Source organism: Notamacropus eugenii, chromosome 2 (assembly GCF_028372415.1).
Source record: "Notamacropus eugenii isolate mMacEug1 chromosome 2, mMacEug1.pri_v2, whole genome shotgun sequence".
In the NCBI taxonomy this organism is placed as follows: Eukaryota; Metazoa; Chordata; class Mammalia; order Diprotodontia; family Macropodidae; genus Notamacropus; species Notamacropus eugenii.
The window spans coordinates 438,156,122-438,180,181 of record NC_092873.1 but is presented as its reverse complement, the minus strand read 5'-3'; the positions used below and the strand labels follow the sequence as shown (position 1 = coordinate 438,180,181).

Genomic DNA, 24,060 nt, shown 5'->3' with positions numbered 1-24,060 from the left:
TTTGCATCTCAATACCGTGCTGTTAGATAACAATAGTGTGCCCAGATCCGGGACAACCTCGAGGGCAGGGAGACTCCACCCATCACGTATCTCCCGGGGAGAGGCGGAAATACCCGAGCTAGCCGAGCTAGCTCAGTCTGACCTTCTCGAATCCCCACTGTTCATGGAGGACCTCGTAAGACTCTAAGATTTAGAAGTCCCACTTTTACCCGCCCGAGACCGTCCACACGGATTTGAACTTCCAATCCCAACATCTCCCCTTCTTTGTTATGTGCGGAGCGCACCTGGCTCTAGAGCAAACAGTGGCTGGAGGCTGAGTGGATTAGGAAGGCCTTTAGCATATGAGTACCCTACAACAAGACTTCATTCACACAGAAATCTGCAGCTAGCACAACTGACAAAGGGAGGCATCAAATAAAACAAAGATGAAACTAAATGGCTGAGTTACAACAGGGGAAGTGCAATCAACTGGGGAAATGCAATCAACTAATCCCAAAGCATATTCTAAGAGAAGCTGCTAGTGCTGGCGCCTACACATCACCACCCCCTCAGTCATGCAAATGGATCTCAACGGCCAAGCCTGAATGGCCAAGCCTGTGGTATTCAGGTGAAAAGTTGGTCACCCCTTCCCCCCCCAATGTCCTGGGTTTGTGATATCAAAGTCCTCCTTCAGCCAGTGGAAAGAGATGCCTAGATGGGAAGCTGTCAGCAGCAGTGTCTGCGGTTGTGATGAGGGCTGCTTCCTCTCTGGGCAGCAAAGTTAAAGCTGTCAGCAGCAGGCTCAGGTGGTGTATGATCCTTCTCCGGGGTCTCCGGGCTCTCTGGTGTCTCCGCCTCCTGCGTCTCCGCCGTCTCCGACATCGGTTCCCACCTACGGATCCTTCTAATGGGAATCCACGCATCACCTTTTCCTGTGGAGACACAAACATACCCTCGACCCCATATTAGTATCTTAAAATGTCTCATAGCTGGAGTAGTATGTGAGTTCCTTGAGACAGCTGTATCAAGCTCTGATTGTATTAGGCCTCTTAATCTTAGCTCTGATTGTATTAGGCGACCTTTTCCCCTTCTTTGTTTAGCGAGGATCGCCTTTAAGGTGAAATTGATAAGAATGCATAGTGGCTGTTTATTTTGGTATAGCTACTGCCAGGAGCTTACAAATGCTTGATTAACATCTGTAAGGAACCTGAACTTTACGGATTTTTTCTTTATAACAAACACAGGAGCATTCCAGGGTGCTGATTGCTCCTTAACCAGTATTTGTAGTGCCTGGAGTTTTTCTGGAGTCAGAGGCCACTGCTCCACCCAAATCAGGGTGTCTGATCAAGGGTGGGGACTCCAGAGCAACAGCAATGGCCCTTACTAAAAATTTGATAGCTTCATCCCCAGGCGGCTCATAATGTCTCTGCCCCAGATGTTAAAACTAAGTCCTGGAATCACCAATGGCCATACGGTCCCTTGGCGATCCTCTGCCTCCCACTTTACTGGGTGCATTGTCTCTAAGGTATTTTGGCACCCTCCTATTCCCCACACTGGTCTCTGGCTTTCTTTGAGCTTCCAGTGCCGGGGTACTGAGCGACCGCTAAGGCAGGTCCTATCCGCTAGATGGAGCTCTGAACCTATTTTTTCTTTACGCTCCTTAACTTTCTGCTCGCCAAGGTCCTCCCCTCCCCTCTCTCTGCTTCCACTCTCTTTCCAATTCCGCCCTGGCCTCTCCGGCCCTTCCTTACAAAATTCTCGGAGGTCGTTTAACTCTATTGTGACCCCCGCCTTCCTGCATTCCCTGTGAAGTTTCTCAGCCCAGACCTCCTGTTCCTCTGGCTTTATTACTGGCAATAGATTCCCCATCTCTGCCCTTTTCCCATGGGTGTGGGAAGCTTCTCTCACTCTTTCTCTCCTTCCGAATCTAGGATTCGGGACTCGCTTCTTTCACAGCCCCTTCCGGGTGTTCCCAAAGCACCCAGGATTATCTGCACTCCCAGTCCTCTGTTGGGGCGCCAACTGCCAGGCCTAGAGGCCTGTATTGGGCTACCCGAGTCTTTCTTACCTGTCCAGGTCTTCGGCTGGCCACGCCGGATGCACGTATGAGAGAAAGGACGTTCCAGAGTCAAACAGGGGTTGAGCTTTATTACAGGGTTTCGGTTACAAGTGCAGGGGGCTCTTCCTTAGGAGGAAATTTCCTAAGGAGGCTAAGCTTAAGGGATTGGAAGTAGAAGTACAAGCGGGGAGAGAGGGGGAGGGGAGAGAGAAAAGAAAAGAAGCGGAGCCCTACTTTTCTCTTTGGCTCCACACGTGCTAAGAGAGCTTTTAGGCTTCCTCAATCCTACTTAATCTTCAGCCACACAGTTTGCATCTCAATACCATGCTGTTAGGTAACTAGGTGTGCTCCAATCCGGGATGACCTCGAGGGCAGGGAGACTCCACCCATCAGGTATCTCCGGGGGAGAGGCGGAGATACCCGAGCTAGCCGAGCTAGCTCGGTCTGACCTTCTCGAACCCCCGCTGTTCATGGAGGGCCTCGTAAGACTCTAAGATTTAGAAGTCCCACTTTTACCTGCCCGAGACTGTCCACACGGATTTGAGCTTCCAGTCCCAACATAATGAGGTTCAAAAAAGGACAAGATCTTCCCTTGAAGTTGCCCAGAAAGTATGGAAATAGGTCCCAGAGATCCTCACTTTAAGACTGATGCTCTCCACCCTTTCCTTTAACCTGTTCCCATGTTCTTTTTACTTATGTCATCTCCACCTTTGGGTATAGAAGGGGCAGAGAAGGCAGATGGATTAGGAGAAGTTGATTAGGTCAGGGGGAAGGATTGGTATAGATAGAGTGGCTGGTTCATTCTTAGAATCCTAGAATGTCTAAGTCAGAAGTGACTTTAGGGACCATTTAATTTCCCCCTTTCCTCACCATTTTAGAAAAGTAAACTGAGGGCTAGAGATGTGGAATAGCTTTTCTAAGGTCAGTTAATGGTAGAACCCAAGGTTCTTGCCTCATTCACCAGGCTGCCTCCCACTTAGTTGTCAACAATGTAGAGAAGTCAGCTTTCATATCTTGAGTCTCTCAAGTTTTCCATTCTCCGTACCAAACGCTCCTAATTCTTTTAACCAGTTCTTCTATGGAATAGCTTTTGAACTAGGCTTTGGATGAGTAGGATTCACAGTAAGAAAAGCTCTGGATATGGAATAAGGGGACCTGAATTTGAATCCCGGTCAGACATTTATCAAGTGTGTACCATGTACTAGGCATTCTGCTAAGCCCTAAGGATAGAAAGAGAGGCAAAAACAGGGTCCCTGCCCCCAGTGAGCTCATGTTCTAATGGGGTAAACAACTATAAAAACTTGAATGTGTAAGATCTATCCATTGTAAATGGAAGATTCCAGCAGCGGAGAGTGCTGGCCCAGGGAGCAGGGACAGACCTCCTGTAGAAAGTGGGCTCTGAGTTGAGTCTTGAAGGGAGCCGGGGAAGTCAGTAAGCAGAGATGAGGAGAGAAAGCATTCCAGGCATGAGGAACAACCAGTAAAAAGGCAGAGAGGAGGAAGATGAAGAGTCATGGCCAAGGAATGGCAAGTAGGTCAATGGATTGTCCAGTAAATGGAGGAAAGACTGGAAAAATAGGGAAGGTACAGGTTGTGAAGGGCTTTAAAGGCTGAACAGAGGATTTTATATTTGATCCTCGAGGTAATAGGGAACCTTTGGTGTTTATTGAATAGGGGAATGGCATGGTCAGAACTGTACTTTAAGAAAATCCCTTTGGCAGCTGAACAGAGACAAGGAAATCCTTGCAGACTGTTGTGATCATGCAGAAGGGAGTTGATGAGGGGCTGTACCAGGGTGGTAGCAGTGTTGAAGAAGAGAAGGGAGCATATAGGAGTGATGTTGTGAAGGCAGAAATTCAAAACTTGGTAAAAGATTGGGTATCTGGGGTGAGTACAAGTGAGGAGCTGAGGATGATACCCAAGTTTGTGAGCCTGGCTAACTGGCAAGATGGTGGCTCTTTCCCCATAAGAGGGATGTTTGGAAGAGAGGAGGGTTGTTTTGGGTAAACTAAATCCTGTTTTGGACATGTTAAATTTGAGATATCTTATAGGTAGTTGGTAATATGAGACCAGAGTAGAGAGAAGTAAGTGTTGTCTGTATAGATTTGGGTGGGAATCATCTATGTAGAAATGATTGTTCAACTCATGGGGCCTAATGATATCACTACTCAGGATAGTATAGAGGGAGAAGAAAAGAAGGCCCAGGGTAGATCCTTGGGGAACACCCAAAATTAATAGGCTTGACCCAACTGAAGATCCAGCAAAGGAAACTGAGAAGGAGCAGTTGGGTAGGTAGAAGGAGAAACAGAAGACCAGTATTGTCACAAAAACCCAGGGAGGAGAGAGTATCCAGGAGAAGAGGGTGACCAACTTGTCAAAGGCTACTAAGAGGTCAAGAAGGATGAAAATTTAGAAAAGGCCATTGGATTTGGCAGTTAAGAGATCAGTCCTGCCACTTCCTATCTGTGGTGTTGTGTGACTGTATGGTCAGATTACTTAAAATCACTTCACCTCAGTTTCCTCATCAGTAAAATCGTGGATATGGGCTACTTGGTTAACTAGGACCACTTCCAAACTGAAATTTTTTTGACAAGAGTGATAGAGATTGGGGAGATTGGAGGTAGGGTGATAGATAAGGAGTGATTGGGTTCTTACCTCCACCCTTAACCTTCCTCCTCTGCATCTCCTTTGTTCCCTAGGTCCTGTGTGAGCATTACTGGCCAGTAGACTCCACCCCGGTCACTTATGGCCAGATCACTGTCTACCTCCTGGAAGAGGAAAAAGGAGAAAACTGGACAAGGAGGGAACTCCAGGTGCAACATGTGAGTGTCCCCCAAGGCAGGGGGGAGGGGAAGGCTTAGCTTTGAGGCTCTCTAGGCCCTAATTATGAGAACAGTCAGGGGCCCCCTCCTTTTAAGAATCTCAAAGTACTTTGCTGCTTTATGCATGCACCTTACATCCCTGGAAGGGGAGCAAGCATTGAGCATTGAGGCCCCGTTTGACCTTACCTTCTTCTCTGAGTTGTGACATACCATATAAAAAGTCTGAGAGTCGCAAAGACCTGAGTTCAGAACCTGCCTCAAACACATACTAGCTGTGTGATCCTGGGCTAGTCACTTAATTGCTCACAAACTCAGTCTTCTCCTCTGTAAAAAGGGGATGATAATAGTACCTACCTCACAAGGCTGCGGTAAGGATCAGATGAGATAACATACCTGAAGTGCATTCAAACTATAAAGAATCATAATTATGTAAATTACCTGCCAGCTATTCCTAGAGACGCCCCTCTTCCCAAGGTCTTGGCGCTCTCTGGATAGCACACACAGAAGTGTTCAGAGCCCTGTGTTGAATACGGAATAGGACAGGAGCTGGAATGGACAGGACATCAAAGGAATAAGAAACACAGAGCTTGCCCTCAGAAAGCTCCCAGTGTAGTGAACTACTCTCAAGGAGTTCCCACCCAGTCTCTTGGGGAAAGATATAAAGGATCATTATTGGAATAGGTCTAGGGGATTTGCCCTTGAGACCCCAAGTTTTCTCCTTTTCATCTCAAAGTCAAACTGACCTCTAAAGCCCAACAGAGGCATTAAAATTCCTGACCTTCTTGGTCCCTGAGCTCCTTGACATCCTGGGTTTAGTGAACTACCAGATGTTTAATTACAGCTCCCACCTTCCAGCCTCCATCCCTAATCTCTTCTCTCATTGCCTCAGTATCTTGGTTTTCAGTTCTAGCATCTGTCCCTCACAATACCTGGCACAGAGTAAGGACTTTTTCCCCCCAAGGGAAGAAAAGGGCAACTCTCCTAAAAGACATTTCTAGTTCAGCCTTATGCCCTAAAAAAAGAATAATTCAATTGGACATACTCCTTTTACTCACATACAGTTCACAAAAGAGCATCTTTTTCAGTACAAGAGACGCATGTGCTGGACCTTGGCAGGGGTGGGGGGCAGTACTCTTCCTCCTCATCTTTCTTTTCCTCCTCCTCCCTCATGTCTGTCTAGTACCTTAAGGTTTGCAAAGCACTATAGTAATAATAGTCACCACTCAAAAATTTTGCAAAATGTTGAATGACAATAATAGCTAGTATTTATTTATAACTTTATCCACCCCTAAGCTAGGTGGCTCAGTGGACAGAGTGCTGGGCCTGGAGTCAGGAAGACCTGAGTTCAAATTTGACCTCAGACATTTACTAGCTGTTGGACCCTGGACAAGTCACTTAACCTCTGTTGACCTCAGTTTCCTCATCTGTAAAGTGAACTGGACAAAGAAATGGCAAACCACTACAGTATCTTTACCAAGTAAACTCCAAATGAGATCACAGAGATCACAATAATTAGAACAACAAAATATTTTGTACATTTGTTATCTCACTTGATCCTCACAACAATCTTGTGAAGTTGGTGTTATTATTTCTATTTTACAGATAGAAAACTGAGACAGACCAAGGTTAAATGATTTGTCCAGGGTGACACAACTAAATGTTTAAGGTTGGATTTGAACTCAGATCTTTCTGACTTCAAGTTCGGAGCTCTTACCCAATCAATCTTGTGGCTGCCATCTATTTTTGCATTTTCTATCTCTTTTGATACTTACAATAATCAACTGAGGGAAGGTAAATAAAATGAATGAGTTTCGATGGAGTTAGGGAGTATTCCTGGAAGAGGTGAAATTTGAAAAACAGAGCTGACAGAAGATATTTCTATGGGCTTGGACGGTTTGAAAATTGTGCTCACTATGGATGACTGTTCACCAGAGACTTTGAGACCTCAACATAATACACACTATGCCAAATAAGTAACGACAGTGTATAAGAGCAGAATTTTCTGTCATTTAAAGTATATGTAAATGTCACATGGAGAAATGTCTGTGATTGCCCTTCCCTGGATATTGTGTCCTTGGTATTTGTCTGCTTTGCCCCCAGCCCCAAGTCCTACCCTCACTCTGGGAGTCCCAACTCTGATGATCAGTATTTAGGAAGGGTCTAGAGTCTCACTCACCACTTTGAGCTGCTCTGTCTTTGTATCCTCATCTGTATGGGCAGGGGAAGTAGTCTGGACACAGCCAGAGGCTGAAGGCTTCCCAAGTGTAGGTGAGTGACCTGAGCCCTGGTCCTACCCCCAGGGAGAGGCAAGTTTCACCTTAGCTTCCAACTCAGGGCAAGTTCAGGTTTCAACCTTTCCCTGGGGAGCAATAGGAAAAAGAAAGAGCTGTCCTCTCCACCCTGACCCTCCCACCTGCTCAGGGCTCCCAGCAGGAGGAACGCAGAATCCTGCAGCTACAATTCACAACTTGGCCAGACCACGGAGTTCCTGAGGACCCCGGTTCCTTGATCAAGTTTGCAAAGCTGGTCCAGGAGCGGATGAAAACCACCCCCAACACAGTACCCACCTTGGTGCACTGCAGGTGAGTGATGGAAAGAAGAATTGCTGCCTCTAATTGAAGAGGCTGGAGGGTAGGGAGGGGGGTGCTGGGTGCTGTTAGGAGAGTTTCACTTCTGGCCTTAGCCCAGACCAGCCTCCTTGTCACCAGACCTGACCTCCCTCAGTGACTCTCCAATGCCTCCTCATCATCATGTCTTCCTAATCTCCACCCATTACCCTAGTAACCCCTGGTCCCCAACTCTCTTCCCCAGTACCTCCTCATTGCCCACCCCAGTTCCTCTAGTACTCAGCTCCTCCTTTTGTCCCTCATCCCCACTGTCCCCCAGTCAATCATTCCACAAATTTCTTTCTCCTGTTATATGTTGGACACCATGGTAGGTACTGTTTGTTTGAGTGAATGTTGTGTGTGTGTACGGGAGGGATTGTACAGAGCCAAATAAGATACATAATCCCTGTCCTTATCCTGGCCCCATTCTTCTCCCCCCAGTGCCCTTTTCCTATTTGCCCCCTTTGCCCCTCTCACCTCCTGTTGAGTCAGACTAGGCCAGCCCAACCAAGAGAAATGATTGGGCCGGCCCCACTAGCTGGCCTGGGGCCCTGAGGAGGGATTGGGACTCTGCTCACCTGGGACTCCCCTCAGCGCTGGTGTGGGCCGAACTGGCACCTTTGTGGCCCTGCTTCGGCTCCTACAACAGCTACAAGAGGAGCAGAGGGTAGACGTGTTCTACACGGTATATGCCCTGAGGCAGAACCGGCCCCTCATGATCCAGACCCCGGTGAGCACTAGGGCCGCAAAGGGAGGGGAAAGAGGGAGGGAGGAGGGGGAAGGAGGGAGGGAGGGCAAAGGGCTGGTGGAGTGGAGGGACTTGACAGTGCTCAAGTGACCACCCTGGGAAAGTCTTGGGGGATTTTGAGGTGGGCAGAATCATCTTTTATTTTACTTACTGGTAACTTTCAACAATTTTCCAATATTAAAAAAATGAAATATTTTTTTCAAATTAGTAAAAATCCTTTTAATCTTTTTCCTACCTCTCCTTCCTTGAAGAAAAAGAAAAACAAAATCCTTATAACAAATATGCATAGTCAAGCAACATATATTCCCCTGTTGGTTGTGTCCAACAAAATTGTCTCTATGTGCACCTTGAGTCTATCACCTCTGTCATGAAGTTTTCCAAATATTTACTAAGTGTTTAATATGGGTAAGGGACTACGTTAGGCTTGGTTCTACAAAAGCTTGCTAGAGTTCCCAGGATATAAAGACCCTAGGAGTCAGAAGGCCCACATTCTAATGCTACCCCTCCCTAACAGCTTTGTGGCTATGGATCTCAGTTTCCTCCTTTGTGAACTGGCATTCATAGGATCAGAGATAAAGACCTGGAAAGAAACTCGGAAACCAGCTAGTCTATCTTCTCCCTAAAACTAGGGCCCAGGTAGATTAAATGATTTGCCTGAAATAAGCATCTGAGGGGCTTTGGGTCCAAGTCTTTTAATAGAAGACTTTGCCCAGACTAGTGGGTCTCTGAAGTTGCTTCCAGCTCTACCATTCTGATTTCCATAGGTCATCAATGATATCCCTGAATCCTTTTTCCTTCTACTTAGGATTCACCTTCCCCTCAACCCTACTAGTTGTCCCACTTGGGAAAGCACTAGGTTGGACTTTTCTGCCACCCTCTTCTTCCCACCAGGTCCAGTACATCTTTCTGCACAGCTGTCTGCTGGACAAGATTATGGAGGAGCCAGCTGGATCTTTTGTGTAAGTCCTGACCCTTCTTCTTCTCTTAGTGACCTCAGACTGAGGGGGAAGTGCTGAGGGAGGCCTTGGGACAGAGGAAGCTTCCCACTCTGTTCCTCCACTGGCTGCCCTGCTCAGGGGCAAAGCTGGCCTTAGTTGGCATCTTAATGTATTCCCCTCTTCCACTAGCTCCTGGCCCATCATTGTGAAGAACTTCTCAGAGAAGTATGCCAAGAGATCGGCCCACTCCAACGCTGGCTTCCTAAGGGAATACGAAGTGAGATTTGGATGTCCCTGGCCCTCCCCTCAGCCATGTGCTGGCGCCTTTGACCAAGAGTATCTTGGTCAATACTGGTGGATGCGGCCCCACTGGTGACGCAGACCTTTGTCCATTACCTTTTTCCCCAGCTCCTTATGCAAGCCATCAAGGATAAGGATAATTCTGCCCAATACCAGCTGAGCAATGCCAACTTCCAGAGCCTTTCCTGTGAGTCAAAGGGGTCGTGCCTCCAAGAAAAGGGGATCCATCTCTGATTGCAGGGTGTGAACTGTCCGTGTTATTAGTATGGTTATAAAGTGCTAGCCAAGAGGGGCCCATTCCCTTCTGTGTAAACCAGGGGTGGGGAACCCATCTGAAAATGACTCCTCACCTTGAGACCCCAGGGAACTGGGAGAGGTGCCATCAACTGGGCCTGGAGAATTGCAATACAGTCATCAGACTCTAGTTAAGTATCAGTTTAACCTCAGCTTCAAATATTCTGAGGCCTGCCCTCTACCACCTAGCATCAGGAATTTGGTGGGAGATGCCAGGTGTTATTGGGTGGAGGTACCAATTTTGATCGCCATCTAGCAGAAAGGCAGTTTGTTCCTTCAACTGGGGAGGGAATTATCCCAAAGGAGATGGTGGGGCTAAAAAAATGGGGGGCTGGGGCCCCTGGACTGGGTGTGGCATGGCAGTGTAGTCCACTGAACTGGGTTAGAGTCATTTCATGCTAGGTCTCAATTTCCTCATCTGTGGAATGAAGACATTGCACAAGAGATGATCGAAGGCCCTTTCCCTCAAAAATTCTGTGAGCCCATCTAAAGGTGAAAGAACCAAGCCAGCCAACCGTCCTACACCTACTAAGGAGGATTCTTGAGCTGGTCTGACTGGGAACAGAACTCTGTGGCCAGAGAAAAGACAGATTTGTTGTTGAATTGTTTCAATCATGTCTGACTCTGACATGATCCCCTTTGGGGTTTTCTTGGCAAAGATACTGGAGTGGTTTGCCCTTTCCTTCTCCAGCTCATTTTACAGATGAGAAAACTGAGGCAAACCAGGTAAAGTGACTTATTCAGGGTCACACACCTAGTAAACCTCTGAGGTGAAATTTGAACTCAGGTCTTCCTTACTCTAAGTCTGGCATTCTATCTGCTGTCCCACCTAGCTGTGGGACTTTCTTAATGATAACCTCTCTCACTTCTACAGTTCTTTATACTTCATAAACTGCCTTACATATATTCTCTTTTTTGATCCTTTCAGCATAAGGCCTGAGATTTCATCTATGTGGGTATTTTCTCTACTAATACAGATAACAGCCTTCTTCAGGGACATGAATCACTTTGGCTAAAAATGTTCATCACTTGATGGCCAGTCCACTGGTGATTGGCTTCTTCCTCTTTTAGTAAACCTGTCTCCCTCCCTTCCTCCTTCCTCCCTCACTCCCTTCCTTCTTTCCTTCTTCCCTCCTTCCCTTCTCACTCCTTCCATCCCTTTCCTTCCTTCCTCCCACACTCCCTTATTTCCTTTCTCCCTTCCTCCTTTCCTTTCTTCCCTTCCTCTTTCCCTGTCTGGAAGTATAGCATGTGCTCGCAGGCTTGCCAGTGGTGCTGATCAGCCTGGAAGCTTTCACTCCCACATTTCCAACCTTTGCTGATTTGCCTTTCCTCCCATCACCTGCTGGTTCCCTATTCCTATGCTACTTACTGTGTGGGTGGCAGACTTCATGCTGTGCCCAGTTAGCTTGGCCCGACATAACTCCAGCAGTCCCTAGTACCTGGGATTACAGACATGTACCACTATGCCAGACACCTTAGACTTTCTAAACCTCAGTTTCCTCACCTATGAAACTGGGTCAGTAGTACCTACAGTAAGTACCTGCCTCACAGGGATATTGTCAAGTTCAAAAGAGATAATTTATATAAAACTTTCTGCAAATTTGAAATATAAATGTCAATTGTTATTACTACTGTTTTTTTCTTATTTCATATTTGATGTAGTTTACTCAAAGTAATCCTGAGACAGATTGGTATTTTTACCATTTTGTGTTTAATGTTTGCTGGATTACTTTGCAAGGGAAGAAATGATTGTGTTTTTCATAATTGAATAAGTTTGGGGGAATACACATTCATTTTCTAGGGATTCCTGGAAAACGTCTCTGAGACAACTCTATAGTAGGGACAGGATGACTGGGCTGATATGTCCTTGGTTCCTTTTCTACAGGCTCTTGACTTCAGCCAGATCTTCATGTTTTGAGAGCTTTTCTTTCCCTATCAATGGGAGATTAGGTGCATTCAGTATGTCAATCTTTATTAAAAATGTTATTTTAAGTGCATCCATGTTATCCAGGAGGTTGTGGGTAGCAGCTTTGTCTGTCATGATGCCCCAGTTTTAGGACAATTTATGGGGTGAGATTGAGGCAGCTGGATGGCTCAGTGGATAGAGCGCGGGCCTGGAGTCAGGAAGACCTGAGTTCGGCCTCAGACACTTACTAGTTATGTGACTTTGGGCAAGTCACAACCTCTGTTTGCCTTAATTCACTGCAGAAGGAAATGTCAAATCACTCCAGTATCTTTGCAAAGAAAAGCCCATATAGGGTCACAAAGAGTCAGGCATGACAACATGTGATGAGATCTCAAAGGTATTTTGAAATTTGGGTCTATGGTAGGAGGGTTTGTCCTCTATTAGTTGATAAAGGATAGAAGGTTCTGGTGTATAATTCTGGTCACTTAGGTTGCCTCTTTCTAGGTGCTGTAGGTGCCCAGTTTTGCAAACTGGAATGATAGTGTAGTTTCCACCATTTCTTTGAAAAGTCTATTCTTGTTAGCTGGACTTGGTCATCTCTCAGATCTGTGCTCTAAGGTGAGCATTCCCAGCTTGGTAGGACCAAGGACCAGGTTCCCATTAGCACTTGGAGAACTGAGGGTCACTTTCCATACCGTAGTGAAGCATTGGGGGAATCCACTGGAAGAGTACAGACTCTAGTGTTTTAATTTTACAGATGAGGAAACTGAGGCTTAGGAGGTGAGTGATTTGTTGAGTGAAGTCACGTAGTGAGTGAGTATGAGAGCCAGGCACGAAGCCCGGCTCTTGTCTCTTTCTGATGCCACACTGTCTTAGCTTGGTTGAATTTCCCCTGCTTCAGAGAGCTTGGGGAGATATAGACTCCTAATTATTCCTTTCTCCTTTTCTTTTACAGATGACCGTTGGAGAATGATGTTTTCTCTTGAAGAGAGTCCCGTTGACTCTGTTCAGGCCTGGTTCTTCCCAGTGAGATGTTGTCCTGTGTCTTCCCTCACTCTCTTGCCCCTTGCCCTCTTTCCTCTCTCCTCCCTCCTTGCTCTTATTGTTTATGATTGGGGGGTGGGGAGGCAGGGTACCAAAGCTGTTGGAAATACCTTGGTATAGTATTGACAATTTCTTGGGAGTTCCAGGGAATCGCCTCAGTCAGCTTCTCCCACAGGGGGGACTTTCTGTCCGAGACCAAATAGCACTGGTAGGTCCTGCAAAGACAGAAGAGTTCTGGCAGTTGGTGTGGGAGAATGGTGCCTGTGTTCTAGTCTCCTTGTCCCCTCTGGGTACTCAGAATGAGGTGAGGGGCTTGGAGGGGAAAGCAGAGGAAAGGGTGGTGATGTGGTGGAGGTTGGGGGTGAGGGATCCAGGTTATCAGGGTTGGGTAGTGGGCATTCGGCAGTCCCATGAATGGGCACTGGAGTGGTACTATATATGCAGAAATGGTGGCCAGTGTTGGAGCATCCCATCTGCATCAAGGCATTGACTGTCCGCTGGGTGGCACAGAGAGAAGTGGCAGGGTGGCTCTGTCTTCAACTGAGTGTTAAACATGTAAGTGTCTGAAGAGTGAGGATGAGGTGAGGGTCAGCCCTGGGGAAAGGGGAGGAGGAGGCAATCCAGATCTGGGGCCCAAACTTGTTCCTCTAGAATTGCCCACAGTGGGGAAGGAGGGTAAGAATGAGAGGCCTCTAGATGGTGGTCACCCATCACATACTGCCTCCCTTGGGTCCCCAGGAAATGAAAGAAAAGGAACTCAAAGTGAAGATGTTACAGTTCCCATACTGGGAAAGTGGGCAGGAGCCTCCAGTCCAGGACATGTTGTCCTTCATGGCAGCTGTGGGCCAGCGCCAGTCACTGGTCAAGAGAAAGAAGTCAAAAACATTACTTGTGTACTCCAGGTACCAAAGAGAAACAGGGTATATGGGGAGGGAGATGGTAGATCTGCATTTTGATCCTGGGTCTTCTCCCTGACCTGGGACAAATCCCCTTAACCTCTCAGTGCCTCAGTTATTCTCATCTCTTAAATGGGCCCCATGTATCCAGTGTCCCTTTACTACCTATCAATCAACAAATGTTTTTTAGCTCCTTACTGTGTACTAAGGACTGTGTACTGTGTACTAGGCTCCATGATAGAAGTACAAGGAATGAAATAGTGCTTACTTACCTGCCTCACAAGGATATAATTAGTTAATCAAGCATTTAGCAAGAGCTTACCATGTGTCAGGCACTCAGTATTTGAGACCAGGAGGAGCACTCAGCTCAGGTGACCAGATTAATGGCTTCCTCCCCTCCCCCTCCTGTCCCCTGTACCCCCATCACAGCTCAGGAAGGGTCCAGTTGGGAATTCTCTTAGCCGTGGATCGGCTACTGCAGCAGGCAAAGTACCGGGGCTCAGTGGACATCTTTGGAGTGGTCCTGCAGTTGGCACGGGCCTGTACCTCCATGACACCGACACTGGTGAGAAGTGGGAATGGGCAGGCACCAGCTCTGGGATGTAAGGGCAGAGGTTTGGGCAAGGGCTGCGCTAGCAGCTGAATGTGGCCACCAGGTGGTGGTGCTGACTACTTTTGCTCCTCTTCTGCTGGGAACCTTTGGAGAGAGACGCTTCTGAGGCCTCGGGAAGATGCGATAGAGGCTTAAAGCTAGAAAGCGGTTTTTAGACATCACAGCCCAACCCCTTTCATTTTACAAATCAAGAAACTGATAGTCCAGAGTTCTTCCCCTGGCCCTGGGCTTTGCCCGCTCAGATGTAGTTCCTACTCAGGCCCTTTCCCTTTCCCTTCCCCCCAGGAACAGTACATTTATCTCTATGGCTGTGTGGACAGTGCCCTGGCCAATGGGCTACCCTAAGGGAAGGGGTACAGCTGCCTAGGAGCTGAAGAGTCTTGGAGCCCTTCTGCTTTGGATTCAGATTGGATTTGGCTTAACCAGTGTGAATGAGTCTCAGGGGCCTGGCCTGGCCCCCTCCCCCAGTGGGAGTGGGCTCCATGTCCAGTCTCCAGGACTATGAAATTGTAGGCCTCTGGAAATAAACACAGATGATCAAAAGTGAAGACTGAGTGTATTCTGTCCTGTCCTCCCCACCTCCCTTCTTAGCCCTCGCTGGGGTCCGACCAGTAACTAGTTGAGTCAAAAGACAATAGGAAGGGTCCCTTCTACTTCATTCTTATTTCTAAGTGAAGGGGAAAAGAAGAGAGCTGATGAGGGCTGGGGAAATCAGGAATTCCAAATGAGATTGCTAAAGGGAAGAATTAGTGGCCACTTGAAGGTATATAGTAATAATAAGAAATAGTATAACCTTCTATGAGACAAGTATGATTTAATATTTTAATATTCATTGGATCTACAGTCTCAAAGATGTGTGTATTGACTTGTAATGATTCAGACTGAACTACTCATACCTGCCCTACCTGGTCCATGAGGTCCTGTAAATCCTCGTGTGTGTGTGCTGGCGTGCATGCGCCCACGTGTGTTTCCATCTTAATATGCTGGGGGCTTCCTCAAATCCTCTTGACATTTTATTCATACCAGGAATCATTGGTTATTTAAATGTCAGCATGTATCAAGTATGATTGTGATGTCTGTCTATGGGGCAGCTGCCAGTCGATGGAGCAGCGCTCCTCCTGGTGGCTCTGTCCAGGTTCTCTCTCCTCTCTCTTTTTCCCTATTAGTAGCAGATGCCATGTTTGAATGTCATCAGTACCTTGAGTTTGTGGGCTCTTGTCTATATTGGGCCAGATTGCTATCTGTCTATAGAAGTGTCTCAGTTGTGACATCTCTGTATAATCACTATGGTGTGTCTAAGAGACCTCTGAAGGAGGCCGCCGAGATGCAGTTGTCTTGTATTCCTGTGATATGACTCTCCCTGAAAGAAGACTTTGGGGTTGGCTTTTCTAATGTTGTGTTGGGAAGGTAGAGGCAGTGGATATTGTGACTCTTAGAGATTGACTTGGGGCCTGTTGTAACCTGTTGACCCCCAAACCAGCTAATGAAGTGTATTTCTTCTCCTGCCGCAGTGATCCTTTCTGGGGAGGGGGGCAGCCCAGAATCCAGCACCCCAAGTAGGTTTCTCTAGGCCCTAGTGTTCATAAGAAGCTTCTCACATATCACTGACATCTGTCTGTAGTTAACAAGTTCCAATTAATCAGTTGCTAATAATTACTAATGATTGCCCCATGATAAATCCAAGAATCCAGTAACAGTTCCTCAAGGGTTCAGTTTCAAACACAGGCATGATCTGTGATCTGGAAATTCAAGCAATGATAGTTTCAAAAATTGTTGTTGTGTTCATTCTTCATTGCTGGAGAAGACCATGCCATCAGAGAAATAACAACATGACTTGCACTTGACTTTGTTTTGAGTGAGGGAGGGCTGTGCAGGTCACCAGCCTCACTTCTCCTCCAGAGTCATCTGAATCCAGTGACCTTTATTTCTTAACTTAAGGAAACATCTTCTAACTCCTAGCAAGTACCTTAATTTCCAAGGCATGCATTTAAAACTACTTGAGTTGTTAAATAGGGAGATAAGTTCCCTGAAATAGAAGCTGCTATAAATTTTGCTTGATACCAAATTAAGCCCCTTGGTACCTGAATTGTGTTGGTTTTTGTTTTGTCTTTGGTAGACCTCTAAAGGGAAAGTCTTGAAAATGGCATAGTTGAAATCAAGATTCCCCTTTAATAACCTGACAGAGAAGGAGGCATTCCTAAAGTCCTTTTATTGTCTCTTCTAGAAGGGCAATAATCTTGTCCTTTGAACTTGTTACTGAAGCTGTCCACAACAGTCTTGGAATATCACAGTAAATAACTTTCTTGGCATCTTCAGGGTTCAATTCTACAAGAGAATTCATTTTTGTCCCACCCCCTATGCTACCAAGTTAAACTTCTCAAAGTAGTAGGTGGAAAAAGCAATTTGCTCAAAACCCAAAGGAACAATAACCTAGATTGCTCTCAGGGAAATCAACTTAACCACTTTTATTGAATGAATACCTTGTGATAGCTCTTGAAATTCCAAAAATACAAAGCGAGTAAAGGTCGTTGTTGTAACTCCAGGCGTTAGCACGTTGCCCCAATTTCCAGAGGCAGCTGGTGGTGCAGTGGATAGATCCCTGAGGAATCAGGAGGACTTGACTTCAGATCAGTCTCAGCCATGTCTAGCTGTGTGACCCTGGCCAAGTCACTTAACCTCTGTTTGCTTTAGTTTCCTCAATTATAAAATGAGGAGAATAGTAGCACGTGTCTCACAGGGTTGTTGTAAGGATCAAATGAGGTTGTTTTTTTTTTTAAGCACTCAGTGCCTGGCATGTGGCAGTCATTATATAAATTTTTATTCCCTTCCCAGTCTTCTACAGCCTTAGCCCCCAGTCACCTAATCTACTTTCTCTCAGGTTCCTGCAGCACTAATCCTTAAGATCATAAGTTATAGATCTGGTAGGGACCTTGGAGATCATTTAGACCAGAAGGACCAAACTCTCCACTTGCAAAACTCCCTAGTGCAAACTGAACCAGATTAAAATGCAACTGGAAAATATTTTAATGAAATAAATGATAATAGAAATGAGGCCACTGAAGCCAGGCATACAAGAATCCATGAAAGCTGCAGATTGACTTAGAAAACCAGAGATTAACATTCTACATATTCTCTGGTATCTTTGTTTTGTTAAACATTTTCCAATCACAGCTTAATCTGCTTTGGGCCTCACTCCACCTACAAGCCAAGTGTTTGACAGTCAACAAAACAATAAATCAAACCCTGATTTGAAGTGGATTTCTGACAATTTAACAATTGCTTCTCAGAAGCTAGTTTGAGCTGACTCCAGCAGGCACACCCTTGGAAGTGACTACATGCCTGAACTCCCCACCTTTCTCTAAGTGCTGAACTTGGTAATTTGCTCCTTATTGAGTCCCCATCTCCCTCCGCATTTGACCCTCATTTATTCCATAGGAAAGCTGCTCCCTCTCCCTTTCCCTTTCCCTATTATCCCCTATTCCTCCAGTTTCCTCAGTCTCAGTCTCCTCTATTCCCAGCCTTACACCTTTAGCTTCCTGAGTTTATTTGCCCCATTTTCCCAAGATCCTAGACCCCCTACTCTCTGAGCCCTCAGTATTTCCTTTAGTCTAACTGTATCCCAGTAGAATCAGAGTGGGGTACCCTCCTTGTGGAATGGAATATCCCTCTTCCTCCCCTCCACGTATTTTACCAGGGGCAGAGACAATGCAATGTGCCTTATCTACCTACCGACATCCTTGGGGCCCACCCACATCTGGACTCTCCGTTCCCTTTCCCTTCTAGGAGAGCCTGGGTGGGAGGGGAAAGAATCTCATGCAATAGTTTAAGGTCAGGAGGTAGAGGCTTGGCTACTCCTATGGGAGGATGGAGATCAAGCCAAGCTGGCCAAGTTCTCTTGAGTCTTGCCCTCCTTTACCCAGAATAGCACTGGGCACATGCTAGTTGGACTATCCTTGAGAAGAAAAGGCATTGAGAATCATAGACTCTGAGCTAGAAGGAGACCTCAGAGGGCATCTAATCCAACCAGAAAGCCCAGCAGAGAGACAGAGAAAATGGAGCTAAGGCCCTCATGGGTTTCCTGTTTCTCAGCCTGCTGGGGGTAGATAGAGATGCTGGCATAAGACAAGGGATCTAGGGATCATGGGTCAAGGGAGAGGATTCCTTCAAAGGAGCACAAAGTAGACTCTGCCTGCTCTGGGATAAGAGATAAACCCCACACAATTCTCAGACAGGACATTGAAATCAGTCAGTCAATAGGCATTTATTAAGCACCTACTACAGGCCTGCACAACCTTGTGGCCCACCAAGGCATTTTAGGTGACCTGTAAATGGTTCTGACCTACTACATGCTGGACACAAAGTGCTGGGGATACAGAATGAGGCAAAAGATGGTCTCTGCCTTCAAGGAGCTTACCATCTAATAGGGAGATACAAGCAAACATACAAAACAAGCAACCTGCAGGTTAAATAGAAACTAATTTACGCAGAGGGAAGGTACTAGAATTAAGAGGGGTTGAGAAGGGCTTCCTGTAGAAGGTCAGATTTCAGTAGGGAAGCCAGGAGGCAGATGTGAGTGGGGAGAGAATTCCAGACATGGGGAGACAGTTAGGGAAAATGCCTGGAGCAGAGAGATTGAGGGTCTTATTCTCAGAACAGCCAGCATCACTGCACTGAAAAGTATGTACATAGTAGGTATACAAGGTTTGTTTATTAGTCGTTGTAAGTCCTTCATTCTTAAAGAGGCCCATGACATCAGGAAAGTGATGCCATGATATGTGAGTTAATCGGATTCAAGTGAGGGAGGGCTGTGCAAAGTCATTAGCCTCACTTTCTCCTCCGGAATTATCTGGGTTCAGTAGTGAGATACAGATCATGGTGACTGGAGATGTCTGGGTATAAGAGGTAAGAAGACTAGAAAGGTGGGAGTGGTGTGGTTAATTTGTAAAAGGTTCTGAGCGCCAAAGAGATAGGAAGCCATTGGAGTTTATTGAGTAGGGAGGGGTGACACGGTCAGATCTGCACTTTAGGAAAATGACTGGTGACTGCATGGAGGATGAACTAGAATGGGGAGAGACTAGGCAGGTAGATCCACCAGTAGGCTATTGCAGCAATCTAGGTCTAAGGTAATGAAGGCCTGTCTCAGAGTAGTATAGCAGTGTCAGAGGAAAAGAAGGGAATATGTTTGAGAGATGTTGCCAAGAGGCCTTAGCAACCCATATTGGATATGGGGGTGAGAGAGTGAGGAGTGGTGGATGACAATTAGATTGGGAGGCTGAGAGACTGAAAGGATGGTAGTGTCCTCAATGGTAAAAGAAGTTTGGAAAGGGGAGGGTTTAGGGAAAAGGAGGAGATCAGTTTTAGACATGGTGAGTGTAAGATGTCTATTGGAAAAACAGTTTGAGATATCTGAAAGGTAGTTTGAGACAGGAGACTAGACATTGGCAGAGAATTTAGGACCAGATAGGTAGATCTGAGAATCATCAGCATTAAATTCATAGGAGCTGATAAGATCGCCACGTGAAGTTGGTAGAGGGAAAAGAGAAGAGAGCCCAGGATAGAGCCCTGTGGAACACCTGCGATTAGTGGGCATGATCTGGATGAGGATCCAGCAAAGGAGATTTAAAAGAAGCAGTCAGATAGGAGAATAACTAGGAGAGAGTGATGTCCCAAAAACCTAGAGAGAAGAGAATGGTTGATTGGTTGTTGACCTTCCTTCTCAAAGAGGCCCAAAATGATATCACTACATTAGAGTCACATTATAGTGTGTCCACCTGTGGCTGATCAGACCAATACAAGCTTGGAGTGCTCTAAAAGAGGTCAGGCACAAATAGTCCACATGAACATTTGGGATGGATTCTCTAAATTTGTGCCTCTAGAGATTCTTTTGAGCTACTTCAATTCTGCTTAGATCACAGAGCACAGTACTTTCTTTGATGAGGGCATGCCATGCTGGGGGGTCTTGTGCCAGTGTCTCCTATGTCTCAATCAATTCCAAAGTTCTTAAGAGAGACGTTGAGAGTATCTTTGTATCACTTTTTCTGACCACCATGTGTGAGTTCTCCATAAAATAGCCTTTTTGGCAAGTATAAGTTTGGCATTCAAACAGCATGACTAGCCCATTGGAGTTGTGTAGTCTGCAGCAGAGTTTGATTGCTTGGCAGTTTAGTTCGGGAAAGGACCTCAGTTTCTGGCCTCCTATCCTGTCAAATGATCTTCAGAATCTTCCTAAGACAATTCAAATGGAAGAGATTCAGTTTACTGGCATGGCGCTGTTATACTATCCAGGTTCCACAGGCATACGACAATGAAGTCAGCACAACAGTTCTGTAGACTTTCAGTTTGGCTCTTTAGTCTCAGATGGAAAGGTTTGGAAGATCCACTGTAGACAATGGGACAGTGAATTGATAAGGGAGATAATAGTAGAATTACTAGCAACAGTGAGGGCCCAGTTGAGGAAGTGTAAAATAAATTCATAGTGGACCCAGTCAAAAGGGTAGTGAGATTGTCTTCATCTTTTTTCAGCATTTGTGTAGAAGGGAAGGCAATGGATGATGGGAATGATCCAAGGCTGAGGTTTGGCAAAACAATTAAGAATATAAGGGGGCCAAGGACTCAAGAGAAGAGAATAGTTTAGTGTTAAACTGGTTCACCAGAGGGTCAAGATGGGGAAAAGAGAAGAAAATGACTAGTGTGGCAGTAATAGTCTGAGAGAGAACTTAAGAGATTGAGGGATTGGAGGCCTCAGTGTGGAGAGGAATAGGATTTGGTATGGGAAGGCAGAAGGAGAGGTGGAAACTTAGTAGATTATGGTTAGATAAGAGGGTTTAGAATTCTTGAACATGGAGGTAGTACATTTGTGGGTGATATAGATCAAGGATGTGATTATCTTTGTATATGGCTGAGGTGGGAGAGTGGAGGAGTAGGACATGTGACTATCTCTGTGTTGTTGAGGTGGATGGAGGAGTAGGTCATGGGAAATTAGTAGACTGAGAAAACAGTGGTTAGGGTGTTGAGAATTCTACTATCCAGTGTTGGCCTTCAAATCTCCCTGGGGACTCAGGAACAGCTTCTCTGCTTCCTATGCTTTCCAACTCTCTCTTCCTAGCGTTATGGTCTGGAACTCTGGAGCCTGGGTCAGATAGCATTCAACAGACAACATGCTGTATGGAGTATGGACTTGGAATCATGAAGACCTGGTTTCAAATCCTACCTTAGGCATTTATTAGTTGAGTGACTCTGTGCCTCAGTTTTCTTATCTATAAAATGAGGCAGTTGAACTCAATGATCTGTAAGATCTCTTCTAGTTCTAAGGTCCTGTAATAAAAACTCTGGGTTACTTCTCTTACCTATTCTTCCTTTTACCTAGAGGGTAGAGGTTCCTCAGCTGTAAAATAGGAGTAGTTTTGACCCCTACCTCCTCAAAGGTTGTTGTGAGGATCAGCAGCTTAGCACAGTGCTGCCTAGCACATAGTAGACGCATAATAAATGATAATTTCCTTTCTTCCCTCGCCCAGGAAGTAGAATGAATAATGGCCCAAGTTGGTGGGGAAGATGGCAGGAGGGGGAAATAGAGTGTGTTCTAGAATTGTGGGAAGAGGGAAGGATCTTCCATTTCCCAGAGGATGGAGACAAAGGAGGTTGGTGAAATAGCAGTCTGTGCTGCAGTATGGGTAATGGAAGAGATACTGTTTGTTCAGTTTACTCCTGAATATGTTGGAATTTGGGCCTTCTCCCCAGCCCCTCCTCAGCACTGAGGATGAGCCTGACTACATTGGAAAGGGAGGACATCCATTAATCTCTTCTTTTTTCTCTCCGTCCCATACGCTGGGCCTCAGAGTCACATAGCCCCTGAAAAGGAGGAGGAAGGTGGTGGAGGAGATTGAAAAGGTTCCCTGTAGTCAAACTGAGAAGAGAACCTAGGAGTCAGAGACCCAGGTTCCTCCTTGTATCCCTTACAGAAATCCCTCAGCAGCTCTCTGCAGAAAATAGAGATTCCATAATTCTTCAAACCAGGTTGTAGAGGAAGACCTGAGCCCCTAGGTGGAGCTCAACCAGCTTTTGGTTTTGTTTTGTTTTGGTTTGGTTTTTTTGGAGTTTAACTCAACTCAATCTGCCCAAGCTAACTGACATTCCACCCTGCTTGCTTTTCCCTAACCTTCTCTCAACTGGCTGAGCCCAGTGAATTCAGGATTCTCTAGGAGCAAGGAAAGGACTCTCTGTGTCTTTAAGCACATAGTAGGAGCTAGGTGGTACAGTGGATAGAGTGCCAAGCCAAGAGTCAGGAAGATTCATCCTCCTGAGTTCAAGAATGGCCTCAGATACTTTCTAGCTTGTGACCCTGAGTAAGTCACTTCATCCTGTTTGCCTGAGTTTCCTTATGTATAGAATAGCTGGCAAACCACTCAGTATCTTTGCCAAGAAAACTCCAAAAAAAGAGTCATGAAGACTCAGATATGACTGAATAGTGACAACAATAAGTGTTTAATAAATGCTTATTTCCTTCCTCCCCTCCCCTGGGGAAGAAGAATAGTGGCACAGGATAGCAGGGTAGGAGGGGGAGGGATGTAAAGTGTAGCCCTGAGGTGGCAACAGGAAGGGATCTTCCATTTCTCAGAGGATGGGATGGGGAAAAGGGGATATGTAAGTGATTTGAAAAGCTATATCATAGAGGGCAATGCCTCAGGGACACTGGAGCCCCAAATTGGGAGTCAGAGGATCTGGATTCAAATCCTGCCTCTGCTACTTACGACCCTGTTATTTTGTCACTTCTGGGCCTCAGTTTCATCATCTGTAAAATAATTGAACAAAACAAAATGACTTCTGAGATCCTTTCCAGCTCTAAACCTGTGATTCTATGACTACTACTTTTGGAGTCATGAGGGAAGGCTCCAAGGTACAGCAGAAGAATCTCAGGGTTCCAATCCCCTCTGCCATTTTTTGTGACTTAAGGCAAGTTGCTTCCCCAATCTTGATCTCTATTTCCTCCTCTGTAGAAAGAAAAGATTGGACTAAATTACCCCTGGATCCAAATTCAATATTTGGCATCAAAGGTGTCTCCTTTATGGGAGGGTTCTGTTCTTGGCCAGCTATAGCCCCTGTGAAAACTGCAGCATTTGCCACAGATTTAGAATACTAAAAGTGTGAAGTACCATAGGAATCACCTAGGCCAACTCGTTCACTTTTTTTTCCATTCATTTTATTTTTTTAATGTATAAAAATCAATTTTTTTGATGTAGAAAAATCTCTCCCTCCCCAAACCACCCATTTTCTTTTTACAAAGGATTAATTTAAATTTAATTAATTTAAGGATTAATTAACAAAGGATTTACAGGATTAGAAGAGAAGTGACCCCTTTCAGGGTTTCCCATCCCTAGAGGATCAGGAGAACTTTCTCCCTTCCTCTCCAAATCAATGAATTGAAGTCTGAGAACTTGGATTCCAACTCTGGCTTTACCTGTATGATCCTTAGTAAGTCACGCCCCTGTCTGGGCTTGAGTTTCCTCTTCCATAAAATGGACTTCTTTCGGACATAAAGCAAGCAGTCTTTATCTATACATACCTACTGTGTGCTAAGAGCGCCGTGCTAGGCACTGGAGAAGAGCTGGACGTGAATTAAGACAAAGTCGGTCCATTCGACCACAGCAGTAAAGCTGGGGAGCATCGCTTCATTCTGCACTACGGAGGGGAAGTCATTCGTCCAAACTCCCTGCCTTCCTCTTCGGTCTCTTCCAGCTCTAAGCCCTAACATCCTGCACCTGGGGCCTCAATGGTCCCTACATCAGGCAGCACCCCGTCCGCCTGGCTGTCTCCGCGCGCTGCCCCTCCCATCCCTGGATGACTGTTTCCAAACAA

The 24,060-nt window shown here is 45.9% G+C and overlaps 1 protein-coding gene across 4 annotated transcripts in view; it reads left to right on the top strand.

Annotated features, from left to right (window-relative positions):
* Positions 1-14,751, top strand: part of LOC140529489 (receptor-type tyrosine-protein phosphatase V-like) — a 33,540-nt gene extending 18,789 nt beyond the window's left edge. For 3 of the 4 annotated variants that reach the window (XM_072648197.1, XM_072648198.1, XM_072648199.1), the window contains exons 23-34: positions 4,738-4,860; positions 7,282-7,442; positions 8,061-8,196; positions 9,106-9,173; positions 9,342-9,429; positions 9,561-9,639; positions 12,611-12,681; positions 12,875-13,003; positions 13,144-13,254; positions 13,438-13,601; positions 14,025-14,160; positions 14,494-14,751. In XM_072648197.1, the coding sequence (XP_072504298.1) occupies positions 4,738-4,860; positions 7,282-7,442; positions 8,061-8,196; positions 9,106-9,173; positions 9,342-9,429; positions 9,561-9,639; positions 12,611-12,681; positions 12,875-13,003; positions 13,144-13,254; positions 13,438-13,601; positions 14,025-14,160; positions 14,494-14,553 (1,326 nt within the window). In that variant the 3' untranslated portion in view covers positions 14,554-14,751. The other variant, XM_072648200.1, reaches the window with a different exon arrangement.
* Positions 14,752-24,060: the final 9,309 nt, after the last annotated feature.